At 36.0% G+C, this 26094-nt stretch overlaps 2 protein-coding genes and 1 pseudogene across 3 annotated transcripts; 1 reads left to right on the top strand and 2 right to left on the bottom strand.

The window, feature by feature from the left end:
- Window positions 1-6945: 6945 nt before the first annotated feature.
- Window positions 6946-9281, bottom strand: LOC146729976 (uncharacterized). Its single transcript, XM_085494224.1, has 3 exons — window positions 9229-9281; window positions 8314-8426; window positions 6946-7427 (listed from the first exon to the last, which is right to left on the bottom strand). The coding sequence occupies exons 2-3, from the start codon at window positions 8368-8370 to the stop codon at window positions 7140-7142; spliced, it is 345 nt and encodes a 114-aa protein (XP_085350350.1). The 5' UTR covers window positions 8371-8426; window positions 9229-9281; the 3' UTR covers window positions 6946-7139.
- A 2294-nt stretch (window positions 9282-11575) lies between these two features.
- On the top strand, window positions 11576-16030 carry LOC146729975 (uncharacterized). Of its 2 annotated transcripts, none has more exons than XM_085494350.1 (3): window positions 11576-11872; window positions 12878-13019; window positions 13509-16030. In XM_085494350.1, the coding sequence occupies exon 3, from the start codon at window positions 14053-14055 to the stop codon at window positions 15025-15027; it is 975 nt and encodes a 324-aa protein (XP_085350476.1). In that variant the 5' UTR covers window positions 11576-11872; window positions 12878-13019; window positions 13509-14052; the 3' UTR covers window positions 15028-16030. Both variants share the same exon structure in this region, with proteins under 2 accessions (XP_085350476.1, XP_085350477.1).
- A 6221-nt stretch (window positions 16031-22251) lies between these two features.
- Window positions 22252-25681, bottom strand: LOC146729974 (uncharacterized; annotated as a pseudogene).
- Window positions 25682-26094: the final 413 nt, after the last annotated feature.

Below are 26094 nucleotides of genomic sequence, written 5' to 3'. Positions count from 1 at the left end.
GATTGTTTTATTCCCTTCAAAACGATACTTACTACAAGTATAGCAATTACTCTGAAAACGAAATAATGTTTATATCACTATTTCTATTTCATTTTTATTTCACAGAGATCTACTGAAAAACGAGCAAGTAAGTAATAATCTAGATAGGAGTTTTGTCACTCAATCAATTAATTAATTATTCAATCATTTACGCTAAAATTTCATTAACATTTTGCCGATGTTGTCAACATTGAATGTAGTCTCGATGATATACTATCCACCAACAGAATAGTATAACCTTCACTCATTGACCATCCTTAGCGAATGACTTGATGTTTTAAATTTGTTTACAATAAGTATACACCACACGTAATTTGTAGAGTTTACAGGACAGAAATATTTGAAACGGGGGTAAAAACGACTGCACCGACATGTGCAAGGGGTGGGAAATGCGTACACAACTTCCCAAATCTGGCCATAGGTCACGATTCTTATTTACATCTGCTCACGGCTGTTTTTAAATGGAAATAACATTTGCTCACGTATAAAGTAGTATAGTTGTTTACGAATCACGTGTTAGTTGTTAGCGATTACAAGCTGTGAATCTTCATTATATATCAATACATTTGAGAATGATTTTTCAGGACGTCTTCATTGCTGCTTTATATCATATATAATGGGATATTTTGGTATGAATGCGATGTTATCGGATTTTCAGCATGTTGTACAGACCAGTTTGTGCATATAATGAGTATATTTAAGCAATAATGAACGTCCCGCAATATATGTAGAACAAAGTGTGCTTGAGTCAATTATGAGTTGTCGGGGAGTTTATTATTTTGTAGCGTTGTCAATAACAGTGGATTTGCTGCCTCTAAAAAGCGGACAATTTGGCGAAATATCCACAGTGAACGGAATAGTTTCAGAGACACTGGCTCGCGAATGTAAATCATTTAAAATGTCTTTCTGGAAACTGTTTCAACAATCTCATATGGCAAACTAAGAATCTAGTTTTAATCCATCAAACAATATTGTATTGAACTCATTTACATTGTCAGTGAATGAGTGACTGATGTGTGGTATGGAGTGATCGCCCGAGCGAACGGCACACCGTGACTGATACGCCGTTTCGGTGTCCACCGCTGCTTTGCACTACGCTACGCTAAATCGCCGCCGTGGTCCAGCTGGATCGACTGTGCGTAGGGGTGCGTACCCGGGATAGATGTATGTAGTTGCATCGTGACCCCATCTCACTAGTGTTTTCAAACCATCAAGGTAGATGTTGTTGGCAACTGTCCTGTCTGAGTAAAAGTTATTTTAAATTCCACGGGAGGGCGGTGATTTGACGAATACTTTAAAGTCAAACTGAACGAAACTTACAGGCGAAGCGAGCGAACGAGCATGACTGAAAAGCTAATGGGTGTTAGCCATCCTTGAAGGAGAACCTACAGTGATTCTAATCTGATTATAAAAATAAAAAAGACGCTCCTGAAAACATGCATGTACTTTCTTTTGCTTATGCAAACTGTTACCGGGAGCCGACGCTTAGGAAATACAAGTCACGTCGATCATCATCGATCTCGTTTCGCAAATTGTGTAGTACTACTCTCTACAGAAACAGAACTACGTGTATATTCATCTCTCTGTACTCGTATACTCGTTTATCGCATTTGCTTCGATAAATCACCCTCGGTTAACCTCACTTCATCAACACGATAAGGCGAACTAATCGGGAGGCCACTATGACAGCGGCATCAGTCGCGAAATCTAGAAGCGCGCGTACTAGATGAAACGCTTCGAGCGAACGCGCTTTGGCATACAGAACAGACGACGATACCCTCACAAAATTGTCCGATTTCAATATTGAAATCTGATGTTATTGGTAATGGACCGTTTTATTTGATGCCGATTTTAGTATTAAATACTTGTTATCTAACAATTTCTCTTCTTTTTTCAATAGTTTCTCCTTTATTCGTTTTCGAAACCAACATTATATTCATATCCATGGCACAGGGCATTGATGTTCAATAATGGGATACATTATCGCGAATAATCTGCTGCAATGACGTCATAAAATCCACTGGTATTGATAATGCTATAATATAATAAGAAGTAATGTAACAGTTGAACCTTGAATACTATTGATTTATGCTGAAATTATGACTATTATAAACATTTATTAACTTTTTATTTTTTAGAGAGGTATGAAATCGTACTCTGGCCATTAACCTGGGTCGGCGCGAAAGCTGAATGCGAAATGAGGAATTATAAACTTGCAGAGATCCGTACTCAGGCAGACCAAGATGAAGCATTAGCAACAACGGCAGGATACTCAGGTATGATATAACTTATGCAAATTTAAATAATGCATGAATAATTCATAACAGATAATTGATTTATTTGTATATGATTATGTCCAAACAGGTTTATTTTGGATTGGTGCTATCGATTCACAAGCAATCAACAAATTTGCATATGCAACTGGTGGAAAATTGACTTATGATAATTTTATGTCAGGTGATCCACGTAACTTGAACACAGTCTCGTGTTTAGCGTAAGTGTATTCATTTCAATTTAAAATGAGGGGCACAATACATGAAATTTATACTAATGTGACACTAACAATAAACTGACATGATAATATATAGGCTTTATAAAGAAACCATTTTTATTCGTCGTTTTCTATTACAATAACAAAATTCATATTTTTCAAATTTCCTCATCTGCTGTGATACAAATCAGGGACACTATGTCAATAAATATTGAAAATTTAAATTGATTGAAACCACCTTGTAACAATATATTAACAAAATACATCACTTGTACGGATAATATATAAGTGTGAAATGAAACACTTCCTGTCTGAAAGTAAAATAACTTTCATATTGGCCATGTACAATGTATAAATTGTTATATTTGATGGTGTAACGTTTCCATGCCTGTGGTGTGGTAATAGTCTGGTTGAAAGATTTGTTTGTAGTGGTGTGAATGAGCTGATGATATTAGCAAATTCCTTTCAGTGTTCAGAGTAAAGATGGTTATTGGAAAAATAAATATTGTGATGATACTAATATTATGTATACTGCTATATGTGAGCCTAGTAAGTTAGTAAGTTAATTACTTCGTTATTTACTATATTCAAATAATTTAATTTTACGTAAGAGGTGTGACAATTGTTTCTTTAACGTGATTAGTTAGTACAACGCAAATAACCATCGACATTTTTTTTGTAAGCGAGGCAACCTCGAAACTTGTTCTTGTCCCTTGTGTTCTTTTCCAATTCGTTATCGATTTCACATTTTCATTGATCTATGCAGCAATGGTATTACAAAGTGGTGGCAATGACGCAATAAAATGACAATTTAAAGTAAATTTAAAAATACCATTGTTCTCTCGCTGTTAACAAGAAACTAACGGTTATTTGGATATAAAGTCATTACCATGACAATCTTATACACCTTACTTTCTGCATAACAAATGTTTAATATTTGTATTACCTATAATATTTAAGTTTTTTCTAGTATTTGCTTTTTTATGATACCATATTTCCTTTCTCCGGTGATTACAATATCATTTTAACTACATGAAGTGAAAAAAGATCTAAATGATGTTTGTACGTGATTAATACAAAATGAACTCCCTGTGTTTCGAGATTATATAATGTACTATATTCAGATTCAGCAATGTAAACCCCATTTTATGCGTTTTATTGCAGTCCCAGATGACCCAGGTGTATCGGGTGAACAGCATATGGCAATATTCGATGGTAGTCCAGTTAGTTTTCAAGGCATATGCTGGTATACTCTGTTTAAAGACTGCTCGACAACTCCTGCCTTTGAAGTAACAGTTGAGTTTGAACCTTGGGAGGACAGTTCTGTTCAACAAGTAAGAACCCGAACTGTTTCTGTTAATGTAACTGTTGGACGTGAATTTGCTATCATCAGCGGACTGGATATTGTTACAGTAAGTGATTTGCCCAAAGCATATTTCCTTGTTGCAACTTTACACTATTTTCAGAAGACAATTCTAATTTTGATTTCAGGATGTTAAAGTGGTGCATATTCAATTCCTGAAAGACTCTGAATAGTACTTCTTGAAATATAATCTCTTTTTTCACTTCAGGGAAGAACTGACGGCTACATTAATGCAGCAAAACCAATACACGTTAAGGAAGACGTAAAAACAATCACCCTGAGCTTCACTTCTAAGGATACCACATTCACTTTATACTGGTCCTTGAAGAAGCACAGCTTAAGAGTATCTATCTCTGGACCTGACTCTCGTGCTCATCCGTGTTCACTGTTTTACAACAGCAGTCTAATAAGGTGCATTGACACACATATGATCACCTTATCGGTGTATAATTTAAACAATTTTATGACTACTCGATATTCTAAAATTTTACATAATACCCATCATTACGCCTAGTTTCAAAATTTTGTTTGATGTTTTTTGTTTTCAGATGCGACTAACACTATCGTCGTGTAAAAGAGGTTGACATGGCAACAACTGTACAACATTTGATGAGAAATTATTATGGCCATGCCATCATATAATTTATCGCGTTTAATTTATTCGGGTTATTTTTTCTAGTTTAACTTTAGGCAAATTCAACAAAAGTTGAAATGATGGTGCTCGAAGGAGAATTGGTATTAAAATATTAAGCGTTATCAATTAAATGTGCTGTCATGGGCATAACTGTGTGTATTTTATTTATTTATTTGTGTGTAATTTCGTTATGCAGCACTGTGGTACATATCTTTAAATATCAACAAAATAGCATATATTTTTGAAACTATTCTTCCGAGAAAGTGTGGGTCATTGGATATAATCTCACACTTTTGTTCAAAGTCTGTAAATCGCAATAGCACGGAACAAATTACAGACTATGACCACAAGTGTAGTGATATATGTATAACATATGTTAGTTAAACAGAAATTCAAAAGATGAATTGTTCATTTGTTCATTGTTCCAAAATTGTATGTTTCTTCATCAGAAATTAAATCCTCGGGGGCGGACATCCGGGCATTTTCACCGCCTGGCAACCCTCGGCGGTGAAAACAAAGGTCTAAAACTCGCAGAAAACGGTACTTTGGGATGATTGTAGAGAATCCTCTGAACAGTGTAACAAGATTAGCCCTACGTGTGTAACATATATAAATTTGGCTGTTCGGGATTACTTCAAAGTTGAGTTTGTGTTGTTTTCTCGAATTTTCACCGGCTCGACCGGCTTTCCACAGCAGCGCGCACAGAGCCCATAGAAATGCATGTACAGTGGTGCGCGTCTTAGCAACATGGAACGTCTTGTGATGTAGCTCCGCCCCCGAGGATATCTTAATCGTTAGACATTTGTGCTAAATCTGTAATCGTGGATTTGAACCTCTTTCTTGATCAAGTTTTATAATATTTGAGAAAGAATTCTTTCTCATTATCACCTCCAGACGTTGCACCTCACCTTAAGCAGTGCAGTCTTAGCCATGATTTACAACAGTGGTTTACAATAGAATAGAATAGAATAGAATAGAATAGAATAGAATAGAATAGAATAGAATTTCTTCAAGTGTAGACAGTTAGCAATCAGCATAATGACAAAGTTCTATGTTAATCTGGAGCCCCTGAGAGCTCAAGAAGCTTTTGACATTAGGAACAGTGGGTAGCACTGCCAGATTTGGTGGATTGGAAACAAAAGCCCAGAGAACAGCTAATTTTGGGAACCGATTTGACCACCAGGGAAAAGGACCGATTCCATTAAAACACGTTCAATAAAATACTTACCCTCTCAGAATATTATTGAAATTGTTAATTTGAAATATTTCCCCTCCTTCACCCACATGCCCCTGCCCAACTCTGAGAGCTGGCCAGTTAAGACGTATTTATACAATTGTCACTACGTGAAATTACGAAAATACAGACTGTATCATGCTGCATATTAACTTGTATTAACAGAAAATACACCAAAATATACAAGAATGTTACAATGCATTCATGTGAATATAATGTGAATACATGCTGTATTCACATGTAATTGCACTCTTTTAATACAGGTACAATACACATCCTACATTCAGTTGTATTCATGCTGAATGCAATCCTGCATTTTTCTGTATTATTGCTATATTTCATATGAATACAAGCTGATACAAGCAGTGTACTTTTCTGTATTTATGATATTGTAAATATAGTCTAATGCAAGGGACTGTATTTTTATGAATTAATGGAAAAACAGCTTAATGCAGGGAACTGTATTTTTATGAATTAATGGAAAAACAGCTTAATGCAGAGGACTGTATTTTTATGAATTAATAGAAAACAGCTTAATGCAGGGAACTGTATTTTTATGAATTAATGGAAAAACAGCTTAATGCAGGGAACTGTATTTTCATAAATTTATGGAAAACAGCTTAATGCAGGGAACTGTATTTTTATGAATTAATGGAAAAACAGCTTAATGCAGAGGACTGTATTTTTAAGAATCAATGGAAAAACAGCTTAATGCAGGAGACTGTATTTTTATGAATTAATGGAAAAACAGCTTAATGCAGGGAACTGTATTTTCATAAATTTATGGAAAACAGCTTAATGCAGAGGACTGTATTTTTATGAATTAATGGGAAAAAGCCTAATGCAGGGGAGTGTAATTTCATTAATTTATGCAATGGTTTAATATTGAAACTTGTTTTCTTATCATAAGGTCAGCATTAATACAAATACTTCAATACAGGGACTGGCACTCAATTTGTTTGAAGGTTTAAATAAAATATCACAGAATTGTTGTTACAAATATCATTATCATTATGCAGTCCTGCATGTAAGTAAGTAGTAAATTCTAATTTATGTGCTAACATCGGCCTTTGTTTGACATTTTGCAATGTCACTTAACTAATCCCATTAAAGTGGTGTTTCTCTATCCTATGGATCGGGGGTATTCTATTAAAGACAATCACAATACACAAACAACAATTAAATAAAATGAGAATAACTTGTATTGTTTATTATTTTAAAAAAAAGAATGATGAAAATAAATACAGGTAATAATTTTTTTTTAAATACATGAAAAGCAGCCTCTCACTCCATCCCCACACAAAGTACTTATCACTGTGCCTTGAGATCAATTTGTAAATAGTTACAGGGTCAAATTAAACACAACACAACACAAAGTTTAAATTACACAGCTGGCAGAAAAATGTTTATTTGGTTTATTTCTGAGGGAAAAAACTGTTGCTCTGTGCCTTTGTTTAACAAGCCTGTCCGTAATCCCTCTATCATTGAGTCGCTGGTCCAATTTTATAACGAGTTCATTTAGCGGGACAGCCCTCCACCTTGGAGATCTGAGGAGGAGAGAACCATCCTCCTGCTCCTCCTCATCAGACATCAATTCAGGTTGTACTTCTTTCCATATGGCTCTCTCCTCCTCTCCATCCACCACTCTTCCACGTCTTTTCATTGTCTGGAAAAAAAATTGTTTCATAAGTTAACTATACATACATGTTTCAATTTGTTAATTACAATGTATATTATCAATATAAATGTTTGAAGACAATGTTGTCTGTACCATTGACTGATTTTTGGGTTTTAGATCATAATATAATTTTAACAGGGCACTGTTTGCTAAAGATACCAAAATATTGTAAATTGGCTCTATTCTATCATTAGGATACGTAAACTCCAACATGTTGAACGTTGAGAGAAAAAAAATCAAATTAGAATAATACCGTATTTTCTCTATTAGAAGCACACCTCCAATAGAAGCACATATGATGTTTTTATTTAAATGTGCATCTGGTGTTTACAGTGTTCCAGCTATCTTATCCAGTTTGTGCTTTCATGCTCCTATTCAGACTTTACGCAATTGCTCACTTTTTAAATCTCCATCTCATATCAATGTTTATAAATTTTTACCGTTAGTACAGTACGATGTATGAACTCTTATAATGATATTACTAAATTTTATCACATGATTGATATTTTCAACAGCATGGGTGATTTTAAATCGACTTTAGCTAATGCTGTTTATAACATGAAAGCAATCCAGTTATGGTTTTTGGGGAAGAATTAAAAATTCAACCGTACAGAACAAATTTGAGAAATTACCACTCTATGTATCTACACACACTAAGTGTGAATGCAATCCAGGCAATCCCGCTAACAGTTTTGAAAAACTACATTTCTTGACCTAATGTGCAGCATTACAAGTGTATCCTCTTCAAGTGAGCAAATTCCCATCTACAACTCAAAGCTGTACATGTATAGCAGTTTTTGAAAAGTGATTCATGGACAGATGTCTCAGCATTCACCACCACAAAACAATAAAAAATAGTTAACAAAAAACTCACCTGCCAACGGAGTGTGTGTGATCGCTTATTCTTTGTATTTTTTGTCTTTAATGTCATGTTTGCAGCTTCTTTCGCCCTAATCCTTTGATTTTCATAGGCTCTTCTCACAGCAACTGGAAAGGAATTGAAACAAAATTATATGCTGCTATTAAAGATAGAGTTTAATCTTTCACATATTTCTTGTGTGTTCTTTCTATGAATACTCTTGTTCAAGTGATCATCTGTGAATTCAAAACCATAGCTGTGGTGATTAGGGTGCCATTTAAATCTTGTTACACTGCATCCATATACATGCACCCCTCCCATCCCATTTGTAACGCATCCCCGGAATGGGATAATAGCAGCAAACATATAAACTTTGAAATTATCTTGATCTGAACTTGGAATATTTTTGGAAAGTATATTGGCCCATGTGCAATATGTTGAAATATAGAAGGCCTAACATTCAATTGAACAAACCTGGAAGAGAACCAGCCCTTGTATCTACATTATGAATCTCAACACAATCTATCGAAAATGTGCAACAATATGCCAAAACCTGAATACGTTGAAACTAACAAGTCAGGGTCTAGTCTATGTCAAAAACATTCATGCCATATTTTAAAAGCAATCTTACATGCGGTTGATGAAAAAATAATCTTTGATCAAAAATGATAACATTTGCTAAAAAGAGAGATTTGCAATTATTGTCATGAAATAAACTAATCTGACAGAGGACCATCTGATGTAGCATTGGTTTGAATAACAAGACAGCTGACATTTATGCAGATAAAATATTCATAAAGTAGTGCACTGCATTAAAAAAAGCACTGTAAGTTGAAATGCAATGAACTAAATATATTTTAATTATCAGGTACCCAGTAAATAATTAACCAAAATGTATACATGCAGAAACCAGTATCAAAATTTACTTACACTGGTACTCTTTCTCAGAATACTTATTCTCAAACTTCAATCGTAGCTAATCTATTATTTTTTCTCTTTTATTTATGTTATGTGCAACATTCCAGCTGTAACAAACAAAAAGACAATATGCAATTATAATAATAAAATAATGATTGACAAAAAAATAAAATTCTGTTGTTGGTGACTGATAAATTAATGGAAAAATCTTAATATGATAATTATAGTAGTACCAATAAGCTATTCTCCAAATATCAGTAGTCCAGAAAAAAATAAACTGACAAAATTGATGGAAGCGGGACATCACAAACCCCCACAAGGGAGTCAGACCAGGTGCACATGAAGCATCTGCTGCTGGCAAGCCACACCCGCCGTGATGATTTTATTCTATAAACTAGTATAACAAATACATGCTGAACATAGAACCATCACTGTTGGCCTTAAAGTTGTAATATTTCCTCTTTTCGAAAATATGTTTTACTATACTGCGTACAGTATAATGCCTGAAAACGGTCTGTTTTAAAAGACTGAGTTGTCAGCAACTTGGGGAGTCCCAAACAACATGGTTAAATGCAGACTGTTGTATTGCTGGCAACTATTCACTTTTATCACAATGTGTTTTTTGCTATGTTTTGCTAAGTTTCTTCATCTGTTTATGCTTTTAATATGCAATCAGACTCCCTAGGCCAATGCTGATAAGGTAACCCACTGTTGCATCATGGGATTTAATTTGTCCCATAATAACTTAGCAATTTTCAATGGGCAAATTATTGCTACTCTAGTTAATTTTTTTTTTATTTGGAGGCTCTGCACCTTTGAAAGACTTCGCAACATATTGCAGACTTCCGTTTTTATCACTGTCTTTGTATGGCTAACAAAAGCAGGATTACCTTTCGATCAATACATGTTATTGTTTTAAATACGTGCAAGACGAGACTGACACTTGTAAACAAAAACATAAGCATCACGGCGAGTGACCAAGCTTCAGAAGACTGGGGAGAACACTGACTGTCTCAACAAACACCGAAACAAAGGGGTTACAACTGTATTTAATCATTTGCATAAATTGCAAGCTGAAAGCTAAGTAAAAAAATGTTGATCCTACAGTCAACAAAGAAAAAACAATTGAAAGACAATTTCACAAATATACAAAGAATGTTGTGAAAAACTTTAGATTCCTAAAAAAGCATACTGTATAGCTTTGCTTAATGATATGACTATTTTTATTTACTCACTAGAGTATTATAAAAAAGATTAATAATGAATAGATCAGTCAAACTGACTCATCAATGAAGCTTTAAAAATAAAAATAAAAAACTTTACTGGGGTTTAATTACTACATCAATCTACTCTATTCATCTATATGAACTACAGGGGAGTAGTTTTACATATGGTACAGACCATTTTTACAGATCCTTTCATCAACAGATAAAACAGGAAGCCATGCATACTTCAATAAACTTGCACTGTGAACCACCGAATGGTATTTACATGAAAAATTACTTATAGTTCTATAAAAATGTTACATTTAAAAGAATGGGTGTATATTTTGGTTCATTTTTTTCTTTCCAAATGATTCTTTTGCAACTATTTCCATTACTTCAAGGGAATTATGTATAAACCAAAAACAAACTTAGACAAACATTAACTCAGACAAAGAAACACTTGCTGTTGAGATTGTCTGTTCACACCTTTAACAATGAATGAAACGATAAACGTATACTTATAGAATGACACAAGAATAGAAACAGAAAATAGTTCTTCATTACCTGGATTCTGGTCAGATGATGGAAATCCACTAGCTGCGTTATGATTATGCTGTTGCAGTGGTTGTCTTGGAGTTGACCACCTTGGTAACTGGGCTGGCTGTGCGTCTAAATCGGTATATTGCATGGATGATGTTGATGGATTACTCGTATTGTAGAATGAGCCACTATTGAGACTACTATTGGTGCTATTAGTAAATAAACGTGGCGGACTGTCTTCCATTATAGAACTGAATGCTTCAGTTGCACCAAGGCGTCGTCGAGAATTCATTGTAGATTATAACTTTAAATTGTAGCAATAAATGCAATCGAGTGCGAACGGTTCATAAGCAAAAGCTGAATGAGTGAAGCGTTGTGTACGCTGAATGACCTACATCTGGTGGCGCTGTGTTTGGACCACCTAGCTTGTTCATTACTATACAAACATATGTACATTTTTATCTTATCAATGTTCTTCATGTTGTCACTACTGAATTCAGTTGCATCAAATGTAATGAATCTAGTTGCCGTGAAAATTATTTGTTTTACTATAAATATTAACTGTTAGGTGAAAAAAATATACACTAATATTAATATACACTGATCTAGGGGGTTCTTTACGCTGAAGTGTCTCGAGCGGATCACTTCCGGTGACTTTATGTGTTGCTTATGAGCTATCGCTATTTTTATCTTGTCCGTGAAGCGCCAAATACAATTCTGTTTTTCTTTTTTATGCAATTAATAATTCTAAAGTATGTCAGAACCACCGCCGAAAAAGCAACGCATGTGGAAGTGTGGCCACTGTTTTAGATTGATGGGAAAGTCGTCATTTTATAACCACAAACAAATGTATTTTGAAAGGCACGGTTACTGGGTTGACGACGACGGAAAGAAGATTGGAGACGAAAGAGGTGAGCCTGCACATATTTCAGTTTGAATTAAATCCATATTTGGATTATAACCCACCATTTTCGAGAGTTGTCTGACATTCTATTTTTTACCTCCTAAAATGGAACTGGCAACAAGCCATTTGGCTATTACTATTTTTACAACCACAATTTTGCCGCGAAATTTAAATGTGTCAATTCACAACCATTATTTTGTCAGTTGATTTCGCCACTGAATACTGTAGAATATGCTGTATTAGTTTTCTAAATTATTAGAATTTTTATTTGAATGCGTGTTTTTAATGTTGTGGTGAAAAAGGCATAACATTATCCTTGTCAGTTCACTTTCCTGTTACAGTCGGAACGATTAAGAAGTGAACCGTAAATTGCATGGCGTCCCTGTCTCGCCAAACATTGGAACAATGGAGACTGCACCTAACTCATTAGCATAAAACAAACAATGAAATTGCTGGAAAGTGGCAAAACATAAACAGTCTCAGAACAAATCAGGGATGGATGTAACAAAAAGATAAAGTTCTGATAGATATGATACCCCAATGTGGCCCCAAATAGTTTAGAATTTTAAAGTATTGGCTTTTATATAGAGAGACTATATAGTAACTAATGTTTTAAAACCTTTTTTGACATGTAACTCGTGTTTTGTGTCTGTTTTCTGTCGACTTCTTTTCAAGTTGATGTACATGTACTATACATTAGACCCATACAGACAAATCAGTATACTGAACTTGAAGTATCTTGTCTTATATAACCCAAAATGCTTAATACATGCAGATACAAAAACATGTAGCTGTAATTACACCTCCCTGACACATGAAAACTTGAAGATGTCCTTGTTCAAGTAATTGTGTTGGACAAATTTTGTACAACAAAATACTCTGCAGATTTGTCTATTACCTTCTGCAACAATGGTCTCTAAAGGCACGATTCATACAGTTTAACCGATTGTGTTAACAATAATTATAAACAAGGTTATCAGGGCCATATTTACAATGAAGTCTTTTTTTGTAGATGCATGTTCAAAGAAACTTAAAGAACATTCTGTTCAAGTTGATAATGAAATAAGTGAAGCTACCCATGATGTTCCACTTTTGCTAGCTGATGACCCTAACCAGTCATTACATCATTCGGATCAACAATGTCAGAGCAAATGGTGAGATGCTTTCTTGTTTGATACAAAATACTAGTAGACCAGAAATAAGTTTGCTGTCATATGAGAAAAGTACAAACAAATCTAGGTTTTTCTTAGAACAAGTTATGTCAGCGTTTAGGTTCAGTTATGAGGGGTAGGGTCTCATAACAAGTCAAAACAAAAATAGGTTACCTACCCCACCTAGTTTTAAAGGACTTATATTATAACATTTTTTAAGCTTCGCTGTCATTAAAGATGACTGAGCGGAGCTCATGGTATGACTGATCATTCGTCGTTGTCCATGTCCACTTTTATCTTCTTCTCCAGAACCACTTGACCAAATGTACTTGGACTGATTTTTCCAATTAAAGTTGTTAAATTTGTGTCAAAATATGCAAATTTTGATTGTTAGTGAATATTTTTATCATTTTTGGTCAAAAGTGATTTTTCCCAAGAATGATATGTCGTGAACCTTCCAGGCATATGTACTTATTTTTTTTTTAATTTCAGGTTGCAGTAAATGCCTAAAAGAATTCCCACGTGCAGCTTTTGGAGAAAAGGCTGATTACAGCAACTTCAATGTTGAGACATACCCAGAAAGAAGTGAAAGTGAACATAAGTGTTATGGTTTGAAAACATTACATGCAAAGAATCCAACAGAGCAGTCAAACCTTGAACGAGAATTTGGTGCACGGTGGACAAGTTTGAATTCTTTGCATTACTTCAAGCCTGTTCGTTTTCATGTTGTGGACCCAATGCATAATTTGCTTCTGGGTACCGCTAAACATGTAACAAAAGTATGGAAAGAAGCAGGAATTATAGATGCAGCAAAAATGGATGAGATTCAAGTACGTATGGACAAACTTAAAGTCCCTTCAAATATTGGAAGAATTCCAAACAAAATTGCTTCTCAGGCTTCACTGCTGATCAGTGGAAAAATTGGGTGTGTGTATATTCGTTATTTTCTCTGAAAGATGTGATTCCCAAGGAACATTACAAGTGTTGGCAACTGTTTGTTGATGCTTGCAAGTTGCTTTGCACAAGAAGAATCTCCATGGAAGAAATATACAAGGGACACAAGTTATTAAATGACTTTTGTAAAACTTTTGCAAGACTCTATGGAAATAATAAATGCACAATGAATATGCATTTGCATATGCACCTAAAAGACTGCATTTTAGATTTTGGCCCAGTATATAGTTTTTGGTGCTTTTCATACGAAAGATTCAATGGTATTCTGGGGTCTTATCCCAAAAACAACCATTCTATAACAGTTCAACTTATGCGACGATTTCTGCAAGGTCAGCAGGTGTTTGATATACAATTTCCTGTACAATACAGTGAAATGCAGAATATCCTTACTGATGATAGATCACGAGGAACCCTACATCAGATGAAAACAGCTGAACAAGGCCATTCAGTGTACTTGAATTGTGTAAATCCTGATATTAGTCTTTGTAATTTCACTGAAGACTGCAGTATAGTTGTGTTGCCACCAGAGCGTGCATATAGCATTGATGAGGATGATGTATCTGAACTCTCTGAGTTGTACGCAAAGATGTATCCATCCAAATCATGCACAGTATTGCAGCTATCTGAGCAGTACAAGAGGGTTAAGTACTGTGACAATATCTATTGCACAAGGTTTTCTAGAGGAGAGACTTCCTCTTGCATTTATGCCAAGTGGATTGGTAATGTGTCTGAGATAAATGCAAGTGCTCAGCCAAGACCAGGGCTTATCACCAACTTTATTAGGAGTGAGGTTATATTGACTGACTCGGATGGCAACAGGAAGAAAGTGTCTCACATCCTTGCTGAGGTTTCATGGTACAAGAAACATCCCATGCACTCTTACTATGGATCACATGTTGAAGTTTGGGGGACAGACTTTGAATGTGTTGCCTTTGTTCCAATACAGCGAATAATGGGGCACTGCATTTCTGCTGAACACCAAATACAATTTCCATATTGTAGGTCAAATGGTGAAAATGTTACTGTGGTTGTACCATCGACTCCAGTATTTAAATAATTAAATTTCATATATCATGTACAGGGCTGACACTGGGAATTTTTGTTAAGTGCAGAAGGGGAGGAGTCAAATCGCACATGTTTGTGGCGTTCCATCTCTCTGTGTCAGACACTGCCATTTAGGGTTAGCCATAGTGATGGTCCTGGCAAAGTATTCAAGTCATATCTTGCAATTCTGTCTCATATTTTTTTTCTCAAAAAAATACATAAAAAGGATAGAACAACTTGGTATAGATATGCACGTTATTTTTTCCTTACGAGGCGTGCACTGTGCAATATTGTGTTGATTTACATATTTATTTTTTCAATAACTATTCGATTTAATAGGGCCTAGATGTTTAGCTGTGAAAGATTTACTTTTGATTTTCAACTTAGAGAAATTCACCTATTTAATGGATTTGTAATACTTTACTATTGGGCCAGTGTGACCAAAATTTGTATATACATTGTACATAATTTTATTTTGTTTCGGCAAAATAGTCCATATGTGACCAAATATGTGGTAAAGACATACTCGGTGTTTTTATCTTGTGAATTGTTAGTCCAACTTGATGAAATGATGAAATCAAGTAAAAAAATAATAATTTTGCAACATAATTATGTTCATGTGAAAATCATAGCAATAAAGGTTTTAATGAAATCTGATAGAAATTGTAAATCAAATCATTACATCCACAATGACTGCCACTCTAATATGAATTGCTTGGCCTGTAACAACCTCAGATGGGCATTACATTTATGAATAAAATAATGTAGTTTATAAGTAAGACCACATGTACCACAAGAGTTTATAAGGAACACATTTTCTTGCATTATCTGAAAATTCCAATATAAAGTGTCATCCTTAACTTTGTTGTGTAAAAAAAATCCATTGAAATGCATGTATTTGTATGTGCAAGTTCTCATGCATGTGGTTATACATGTTTGATACTTTGTTTTAAGTAGTTATTATATAATTAGTGTTGTGTTTTTTTAAATAAAAGAGTGAGAAAAAATACTAAAAATGTATTTCACTTTGATTGATTTACAAGTTGTGAATGCAGTGCAATCAACTGGAATATGAAATCAGACCCAACATAAAATGTTGAGGCTGCAGGTTGAGAATTTTATCTTTGGGAGGACTTTATATCCCAGATTATCTCACAAAATAGGTACTTCATCAAACTTCTGCATTTTCCACCAAAACTCATGAAGCTACAAATGCTACACACATCATAGGTACATGATTATCTCCCCCATTCTTATGTGATATGATTTGATCATATTTGCACTAAGCTCAATATTGCATATGAAAACTTATTCAGTTTACAAGATTCTTTTATTTTGTTGTCATAGTAATGAAGTCAGCCATGTCACGTGATGAAATATCACAGCCAGCTATATCATTTTTTATTCAGAAACCACAGAAAAAACTTGCGTAGATGTCACGGCAGCAGTGTTCTATGCCTTCAATCATTGTAGTAAGCTGACGTTTTTAGCCATTTGAATGACCATGCAATGTCCTGTTCGCAGAATTTGTGGTAAAACATACAACTTATTCTGGCAGGCCTATTCACGCCCTCTAGAGACATTTTAAACAAACCAATGATGACATATCAAATTAAATCTAAGACAAAGTCCTACCTTATTGAATAACATTTAAAAAAACAGTCAAAATGTGTTTAATCATACCAACATGTGTAGCAAGTGGCAGTGAATGTGCCGGGAAATCCTGCCACTAGTGATACACAACAATATAGTGTCTCGGGGGGGGGGGTTACTTTCATCTTAAGTAATGCCCACATCCGTTAAACCATGCTCACTTCTAAACCATCCAGATATCCACTTCTTAATCGAAATGAGAGTTTTCGTTCACAAAGACATGACACATCCGTACACATAAACCTGGCTTACAATTCAAAATTAGATTGGGATTTTTATGCATTTAAAATCAGCGCATTTTGGCAGCACAATGATCTTATCTTTGAGCATTTCAGTATCTGGAATTGACTAATGAAATGAGAAACTGTAAATGAAATGTCATGCACTTCCAAACCAAAAAACATTTGAAAATTACTACCCACTTCTAAACTAAATTAATGCAATGCGGCAACCCTGTTGGGCGACAAATACAACAACGCTTCCGTGATACAGCAGATTGGATTTCACCTTAAAGATCCGTGTGTTTTTTCCATGATTTGCAAATGTTTATTTCTCTGAAAATATATCTACATACAGTACATCTAACGCCCAAAATTTGACAATGTAATGAAGATATGAATGGGAACATAGGATGATAGCCATTTAAACTACTGAGCATTATTTGCCAGTTTATGTATAATAGAATGTGACAGGATGTATAAAGTGTGTTTAATTTATATGCAAGCCATATATTTATCTGCATTTGGTTAATACAAATTAATATAGTTTGTAGAAATATTGCTAAATAAATCGTCAATAAGCCATGTATTTACAAACACTATTCACTGATATTTACAGTTTATTCACCATGTATTTTCAAAAGTGCAATTATATCTGAATAAAGGCATGAATACAGAAATTTATTATTATTTCCTGTTTTCATATGTATTGTCCTGCATTTGTATGTATTCGCCATGAATACAGGGGAAAATAAATACCTGCATTGGCATGTATTAACACCATTTCACGTAGTGTGTCATAATGTACGATTGTATTCTCAAATGATACATTCGCCTAGAAAGAAGTACCGTGAGAAAGAAGGGGCGTCACGAATAAAATATCAGACTTGGCTTTACTGCTTCACCACATACACTATACACAACGATAGACAGACCATATTGCAATGCTATAATAAAACTTATAGGCCCTAGATCATCGGGTGTAAAAGCAATATGGCACTGCAAACTACCATACCACCAAGCTTTCACTGCGAGTTTGTAGTGTCAATAAATATACATCTAAAAGAACGATCATGATGCTGTATCTATCATGCACGACTAAACATCGTGTCATAGTACTGATTTTCTCTATAGCTTTATAAATCTGTTTTACCAATTGTGTTGTACGAACTGCATATATGTTTGTCCAAATAAGACAAGAGAACAAAAGAGTCATGTACATATTGCCGTAGTGCCTGTTTTGTTAAAATGCAGAATATAATTGTGTTGTACGGACTGTATACATGATTTTCGTTTAAATAACACGACAGAACAAGGTGGATATGCATATTTTGTAGTAATGTGTGGTTTTGCAATCTGCTTAATTATAAGTGAATGACATTTATTTAGAGCTTAGAGTGAATTAAGTTAAAATAGTTTAAAATACATTAACTTCAACAAACCCTACACGCAATTTCATTTTTTTGAAAATGTAATTCAATATTAAACTGAAATATATCAGTTAATTCAAAGCTTTTAGTCATTTTGTGGCTACTGTGTTTTAATGGAAGTAGTAACCATGCCCATGCATGCTGGCCACGCCAATTTCCTATCTGCATTTGGGTAAAATTAAAATGATCGATTTGAATGAAGCCACACACAGTGATATGTAGATGTTGAAGCAGGACAGTAGCCTCCCCCCGGCCTGTTGCCCCTGGTAATTTTGCCCTCCCGGAAACTTGTTTATGATTTTGGAAATTTAGCAAGCATTTATTGGTTAATAAAAAAAGTGATTTTTTGTGATACATTTTTATTTATTGAGTTAAACTTTACAATACACTTAATGGATCGGGCATGGTATGCTCTTCGTTGTGGTGCTGGTGACTGGCCAGAAAGCATTTGGTTAATAATCACCTCATTCAAGCTTTGCTCGCTACGCAGTACAGCAAGAAATCTCCATATCGTTGGATAGTTGGTTTGATGACAACCCTCGATGTGATTATTGGTACGGGGCAGGTCTGCTTCAATTCTCCAATGCATGTTCAACAGTGATATAGGGAATCTTGGTTGCTGTCGATTACGGTTGTGGGGTCGACCATGAATGACATCACACAATTTTGAATTTCCATCAGATAAACATGATTTATATTACAATACTTGGGATGCATATATTGACTTATACAGTACATGCACGTGGTAACAGATATCCTAATATCAAAGTCGTCCATTACTGAATGTGGTTAGTAGCAGTGAGATAATCAGATTTAACTTAATTGTAAATGCAATAGTAAAGTATTTACTCAGTACATGCAAAGCGATTTTGGTTCATATAATACAGTGCATAGTTTTAATGTTCAAGTTTAAAAAGAAATAATATTACCTTATATTCTTTCGGTATAATGAGATCGCTCATGTTCGCTGGAATAGCGTGTGGATTTCTGCTACCTGTCTATGTTTGTTTTGGCCGTTTTCTTTTGATCACACTCTTATTTCTGACAAACGTGCACATCCATGCACATTGTATTACTAATTATATTCTCTGGTGACATCCAAGTTACTAATTATATGCCATGGTGACTTCCAGCGATACAAATGATATGTCATGGTGACTTGCAGGTGCACTGATTATATGCCATGGCGCCATGGTGACTTTCAATGGTATTAATTATATGTCCTGGCGACTAGCAGGGCACTAATTATATGCTCAGGTGACTTCCAGGTGGTACTGATTATATGCGCGTGTGATTTCAGGATGTCAATTATATGGGTGGCGATTTTAAGCTTACAAAGTATATGCCATTGCGATATTCACGGTACTAAAATTATAATTACATACACTGGCAATTTTCAGTGTATCAATTGATTGGAGTGAGTTGGCTATTAAGTCCAGTATCCCACATCGGCAGTATAGAGAGCTGGCTAACGCTTTTTGTGTGCTGCCCTTTTCAGTATTTGTATATATAGAGGCGTTTACGGCAATTTACCGCTTCTATATTCACTTCGATTTTACCGTAAATTGGCATCTAGTTAATGTGTGGTGCCCTCATCGGTGTTTGTTTAATATATTAAGGATTTTACACACAATTTCCTGCCTCTATATTTGCTTCGCTTTTACTGCACATTGGCTTCCAGTTTATGTGTGCTGCCATTTAAACACGATTTTTCGCCTCTATATTTACTTCGATAGTACGCTACATTGGCTTCTAGTTTGTGTGGTTGTCTCAACGGTATTTGTTTGACATACTGTGGCGTGTACACACGACTTCCAACCAATATATTCAACTCCATTGTACTGTACGTTGGCATCTAGTTTATGTGTGATGCCCTCATCGGCATTTGTAAATAAAGCGTTTACATGCGATTCCTGCCTCTAAATTTTCTTCGATTGTACCGTACATTGATTTATGTATCGGTATTAAAAAAAATAGAAACGTTTACACACGATTTCCCCTCTCTATAATCACTTCGATTGTACAAGACATTGACATCAAGCTTACGTCTGACGCCATCATCGGTATTTGTTTCACATATTGAAGCGATTACACACAATGTTCCGCTTCGATATTCACTTCGACTGTACCGTACATTGGCGTCCAATTTATTTGCGCTGCCCTCACCGGTATTTGTTTAACATATTGCAGTGTTTACCCACGATTTCACGCCTCTAAATTTGCTTCGATAGTACGTACATTGGCTTTCAGTTTGTGTGTGCTGCCCCCCAAATGATTTACGGTTAACATACTAGTAATGGAGCGTACTTTGGATTATGTATGGTAATCAACCGGTATTTGTTTACATATTGAAGAGTTTCCACTCGATTTCCCGCCTCTATATTCACTTCGATTGTACCATACATTGGCATGCCGTTTATATATTCTGCCCTCAGCGGTAATATTTAACATATAGGAACGTTTACACACGATTTCCCGCGTCTATATTCACGTCGATTCTACAATCATTGGCATCCAGTTTACGTGTAGTTCCTTTATCTGTATGTGTTTAAAGCGGGAGAGTCGTCACCTGCGCATGTGTCAGATGGCCATAGCGTGACAATGTTTACAAACAAGCGTCTAACCATGAGCCTTTGCGTTTTTAGCGCGTGTTGTTATCGTCGCTTGGGCCTCAATTACTATGCGTGCGCAGGTGACGACCCTCCCGCTTTAAAATATTGAAGCGAACATTGCTTATGTGTGATGCCCTCACCGGTATATCTTCAACAAATAGAAGCATTCACCCACGATTTCCAGCCTCTATATTCATTTCGATTTTACCGTAGTTTGGCTCCCAGTTTATGTGGGCTGCCTTCATCGGTTTTTGTTTCACATACTCAGGCGTTTGAACACAATTTCCCGCTTCTGTATTCCTTTTGACTGTACCGTACATTGGCATCCAATTCGTATTGTCCCCCATAGGTATTTGTTTAACATAAGTGAGTGTACATTGGCTTATGTGTGGCGCTCTCAGTGGTATTTTTCAACATAATAAAGCGTCTACATACGATTTCCCGCCTGTATATTCACTTCGTGTGTACCATACATTTGCACCCAGTTTACCGATGCTGCTCTCACCGGTATTGTTTACATATTGAAGCGTTTGCACACGATTTCTCAACTCTTAATTCACTTCGAGTGTAAATGTTGAAAATGACGCAGCTAATAAATTGTGCAATATGTGTGAGTTTGAATGTTTCAATTTTGCAAGAATCATGACTGACACAATGAATCGCAAGATTCTTACTCCTAATCGACCATTTTCCGTACACTGCGAGAATCACGCGTTATGCGTGAAATCGAACGTAAAAACAGGACAAACAAAGGTCATAGCGTCGTAGTCGCGTCAATCATCGCGTGGGATTCGACAAACGCGAAAGTATTTCGGGGACATTTCCATGCTTAATAATGTGCTGTCCACATTTGATGATAGGCAATTTCGATTAAGTGAGGGTATTCGGAAGCAATATTCCTCTGTCGAAGATCGGCCGGTCAATGTAAGCTGCGAAATAAAGAAATTCGAGTTCAAAATCAAATCGTTCGATTTTTGCGGCGGACGTTCAACGCGCGTCTTTCATGCATCTCGCGAGATCTCGCAATTGTTCGGAAAATCACCTATTTGCGGTCATGAGTCATCATGCGTCTTGTAAAGTATTTACAATAATGGCTGGCATCGCGTCTTAAATGTTTCGTCAGTAACTTTAACAACATAGCGGTTATTTGATGAAACTGAGTTATTCGCTCAGCTACACTAGAATACCGTGTTTGAAAATCAGCAATGAATTCAAAACGCGTTTGAATACGTCACGTTTGGGCAATATTGAATAGAAGCGCTCGCGCAGATTACCTTCCCCCATTTGGACCAAACACATAATATATGTATTATCATCAATAATACTAGTGAAGTATGCAGAATTCATCCTTACCTAACAATAATTGCAAGAAACATAAATACTATCTGGGTTATAATTTACATGGCAGGTGGTTCAAATTAGCCATTGCGTTATGAATGAGGGGTAGAGATGTTTTTTTTTTGTTAAGCTGCGAATTTACTTATTTGTAAACTTTGTCAGAAATGTATCTAAACCCTCCATTCAAAACCTCGATGAAAATGATACCGTGACCGTTTTTCTCTAGGATATCTACTTACCTAACTCAAGACACGTCTCAAAAGCAGCATACATACAGATTATGATTATCTAAGTACCGATGGACATCTTGAAACAAAGTGACCTGCTGTAATAGCATGTCTCACATTTTTATCCAAAACATAATACTACCACCCAAAATACAATACTTAAATATGATTTGCTTTTGTATCTACCTTGCAAATAATCGATCAATGCCTAAGACACAACTCTGGATTGACCTCAAAAATCGACCTTATTAAAACATAACAAATCAAAATGCATACTGGTTCAAAAACGTATAATCTTCGCAACCAAGTTTGATAAAATCAGTTAATGAATTTGGAAAAACAGATAATGCCCTTTTTAATATACAAATAGCTGTACAGTTGTTAACCACTGAAACTTATTTGCAACGCTATCTGAAAAAAAACAAGTTCAATATACAGCTCCTATAGAACCAATAGCAAAGTGCCATTGATCAAAAATAGTAATCGAGATTTTTAGAGCATGTCTGGGTTTGTATAGCGTTTTAGATTATTGATTATTGTATGATCTGAATCTAAGCTTGGTTAAAATCAGCCGATACCCTTGATTAAAGATTCTCGTTAATTAGAAAATATTTCAGTCTACTTTGAATTATCTCAAGACGACATAGCTACCCCTAGTTGAGCGACAAGTATTCGGGTTTTGCATTCGTCATATTGAGAGTAATCAAGTAATTTTGATTGTCAGTGTACTAATAATATGCATTGGTAACTTTTATGTTACTAATTATATGCCATGGTGACATCAAGAGGAAGTAATTGTATAGCATGGTGACAACCAGGTTAGTAATTAAATGCCGTGCTGACTTTCAGGGTATTAATTGTAAGCCATGGTGACCTCCTGTGGTATTATTTTTTATCCTGGTGACTTTCAGGTTACTTATATGGCATGCTAACTTCCAGGGATACTAATTATATAAATGGTGACTTCTAGGTGCAGTTATTTATGTATGGTGACCTCCAAGGGTACTAATTGTATGCCACGACGACTTCCATGTTACAAATTATATGCCATGTTTACTTTCAGACGTCACTTGCAGGGGTACTAATTATAAGCCATGTTGACTCCCAGGGGTACTAACTATATGCAATGGTGATCTTTAGCGGGACTTATTATATGCCATGGTGACTTCCGGCGATGCTAATTATAAGCCATGATGACTCCCAGGGGTGTTTGAGGGGAGTATTGAATTTTATTGGGATGTGAGATATCGGAATAAAGTGGAGGAAATAACAGGGACTGGCGCGGGGGGGGGGGAAGACGATGTTGTTGTTGTTGTTGTTGTGGTCGGCGGCAACAACATGGGGAGGGCGGGGGAGCCAGTGTGTAAAGAATAATTTTAGAACGCTTATCATTTTTCCGTGATTGGTGGGAGGTTTTGTTGGGTTGGTTGGTGGAGCGCCGAGCTGAAATGTTTGGTTTCAATTGTGGTATAAAATGCATTGATTGGGGAACTACACAGTGTGTTTGGAGTATGTGTATGTGTTGTTGTCGGGGCGTAGAGGATGTGAGAGTGGTGGGTTGCTAGACGGGATTTCGAAATGGCGCTGAAAAATTTGTACTATTTGAAAAATATTAGAGGGGAGAGTTGCGACAATGGTAGGGCATGAGTGATTATAACGGCTACGGGAGGGCGGTAAAAAACTATGTTGGAGGGGGGTGTTTGGGCGGTTTTCTGGGGAGTAGACACAAAGGCGGTTTGTTGTTTGTTTGTTGGGTTGCAATCAAATGACCGGGCGTGTTGGGGCTTTTTGTTCAGTTTGAAGAGTGAGGTCGACCGGTTTCGTTTCTACAACTCGTCAGGATCTCGAGGGGAGAGTCGAGATTAAAAAGAAAGGTTTCTTTTTTCTTTTTTTCTTTTGATTGAGGTTTGGGGGAGGGGTGGTGGATATTGTGTATTGAGTGTTGTGAATGAGTGCGGCGGGGTGGATATTTTGGTTGTTTTTTTCGGAGGAGGGGCTGGGGTTTGGGGGTTGGTTGTTTGGGTGGGCGGGCCCGGTTGTTTTTTGATTGTTGCTTGAGTAGGAGAGTGGGGTCTGTGTTACTTTTACTGAGCTTGGCGGGGTTCCAAGCGGATGGGCAGAGGCGGTCGGTTAGGTCGAGGAGGCCATCAGAATTGAGCTTAGAGATGTGAGAAAATGCGTCATATGCGATTTGGGTGATGACGTTTAGGTGTGAGAGTTTGGGGTGGATGTCGAAAAACTGCCTAATGCTTAGGAATGCGTCGGTGAGGCGGGTTTTCACTATTTTTTTGGCGAAGGAGTAGGTAAATTCTCTAAGCTCTAGGGCGAATGACATGGACTGATTTTGCCATCCCTGGATAAATGAGCGGGGTAGTGGGGTAGAGGGGGGTGTTTTTTTTTTGGGGGGGGGGTCCTCGAAAATCGGTAGGAAGTCATCAACTTTTTCTTCTATACCAGTCATCTCATCATATACAGTAGTTCTCTTGGATTCTGCAGAACGAATCTTATCGAGTGAATAATAAATAACTTCTTCAAAATGTTGAACATTTTCTATAGTTTTTGGACTAAGAATATATTGATCCACGTCACAGCCTGGATATATTCTGTTACGAACACTGTAGAAACACCCTTGAATCATGTTCGTCAGCTGGTGGCACTCACAATTGCATTCACCATTTTAACTTCTCACAAATATATATATTGCTGACTTACCATTGGTAAAATAAACCAGGCCTTCAGCACCATGGGAAGCCTTTATACCATTCCTCCAATTACCACTAGGTGCATTGCCAAGCTCAGTGAATATGTGGCGAATTCGTGTAAAAACTTGGGGAAAGAGTCCTGGTAAAAGCATGTCGTTGTCACTGTGGCATTGAATCCTACGGCCATAGTTTCGTCTATTCGACACCTTCAACCACTGATCTTCAGTTACATCTTCTGACAAAAGAGTTGGTATGATGAAGAAATCCTTTTTGAGGCACCATTAGGATCACGTTTTAAGAGAAGCAACAAGTTAAGTTCTTCTAAGAGCTGAAAATGTAGGAAAACTGTTTCAATCTCCCATCTTTCAAAATACATTTTCTCTGGCAAAATATTGCTGAACTAGATAAATTCCTCAGATGCTAGAATGGGCCAATGACTCAATGAAACACAGCCAGCTTGGTTCAAGAACAACAACATCCTCTTCATTTAGAGTAACACATTTGAAATAAACAACCTGGAATAAAACGTTAAGATACACAATGATTTTAACATACAGTTACTTACTTGCATTACAAATTAATATTTGTACTGTAACCACTGTAGTACAATGTGTGATTGTCAGGAAATATAAAAAAATCAACACACCTCACCACAAAGATGTAGAAACTTGGTTGCTAGTGTTAACACATCTTCTTCCACTTTTGAATCCACTGTCTCATTTATAAACTTGTTGTAGATTTTCCATCTCAAAACGGGAAAGCTGTGATTGGCAAGCCATTTTATTTTCGTCTCCAGGATTAGGGCACATATATTTGGCATGGGTTTGTCATGCTATAAAATTCCTATACACACTAATAAATGGTGTATATATGAGTTCCGCTATCAACCAAGGAATGGTG

This window comes from Saccoglossus kowalevskii, chromosome 20 (genome assembly GCF_978046115.1).
Source record: "Saccoglossus kowalevskii chromosome 20, keSacKowa6.1, whole genome shotgun sequence".
NCBI classification, from domain to species: Eukaryota; Metazoa; Hemichordata; class Enteropneusta; family Harrimaniidae; genus Saccoglossus; species Saccoglossus kowalevskii.
This window is presented reverse-complemented; position numbering and strand designations above follow the sequence as displayed.

Coding starts and splice junctions, on each gene's coding strand:
- LOC146729976 (XM_085494224.1), bottom strand. CDS start 8,370: ATGACATTAAAGACAAAAAATACAAAGAATAAGCGATCACACACACTC. Junction 7,428..8,313: donor CACACACACTCCGTTGGCAG/GTGAGTTTTTTG, acceptor TTTTTTTTCCAG/ACAATGAAAAGACGTGGAAG.
- LOC146729975 (XM_085494350.1), top strand. CDS start 14,053: ATGGAAGAAATATACAAGGGACACAAGTTATTAAATGACTTTTGTAAA.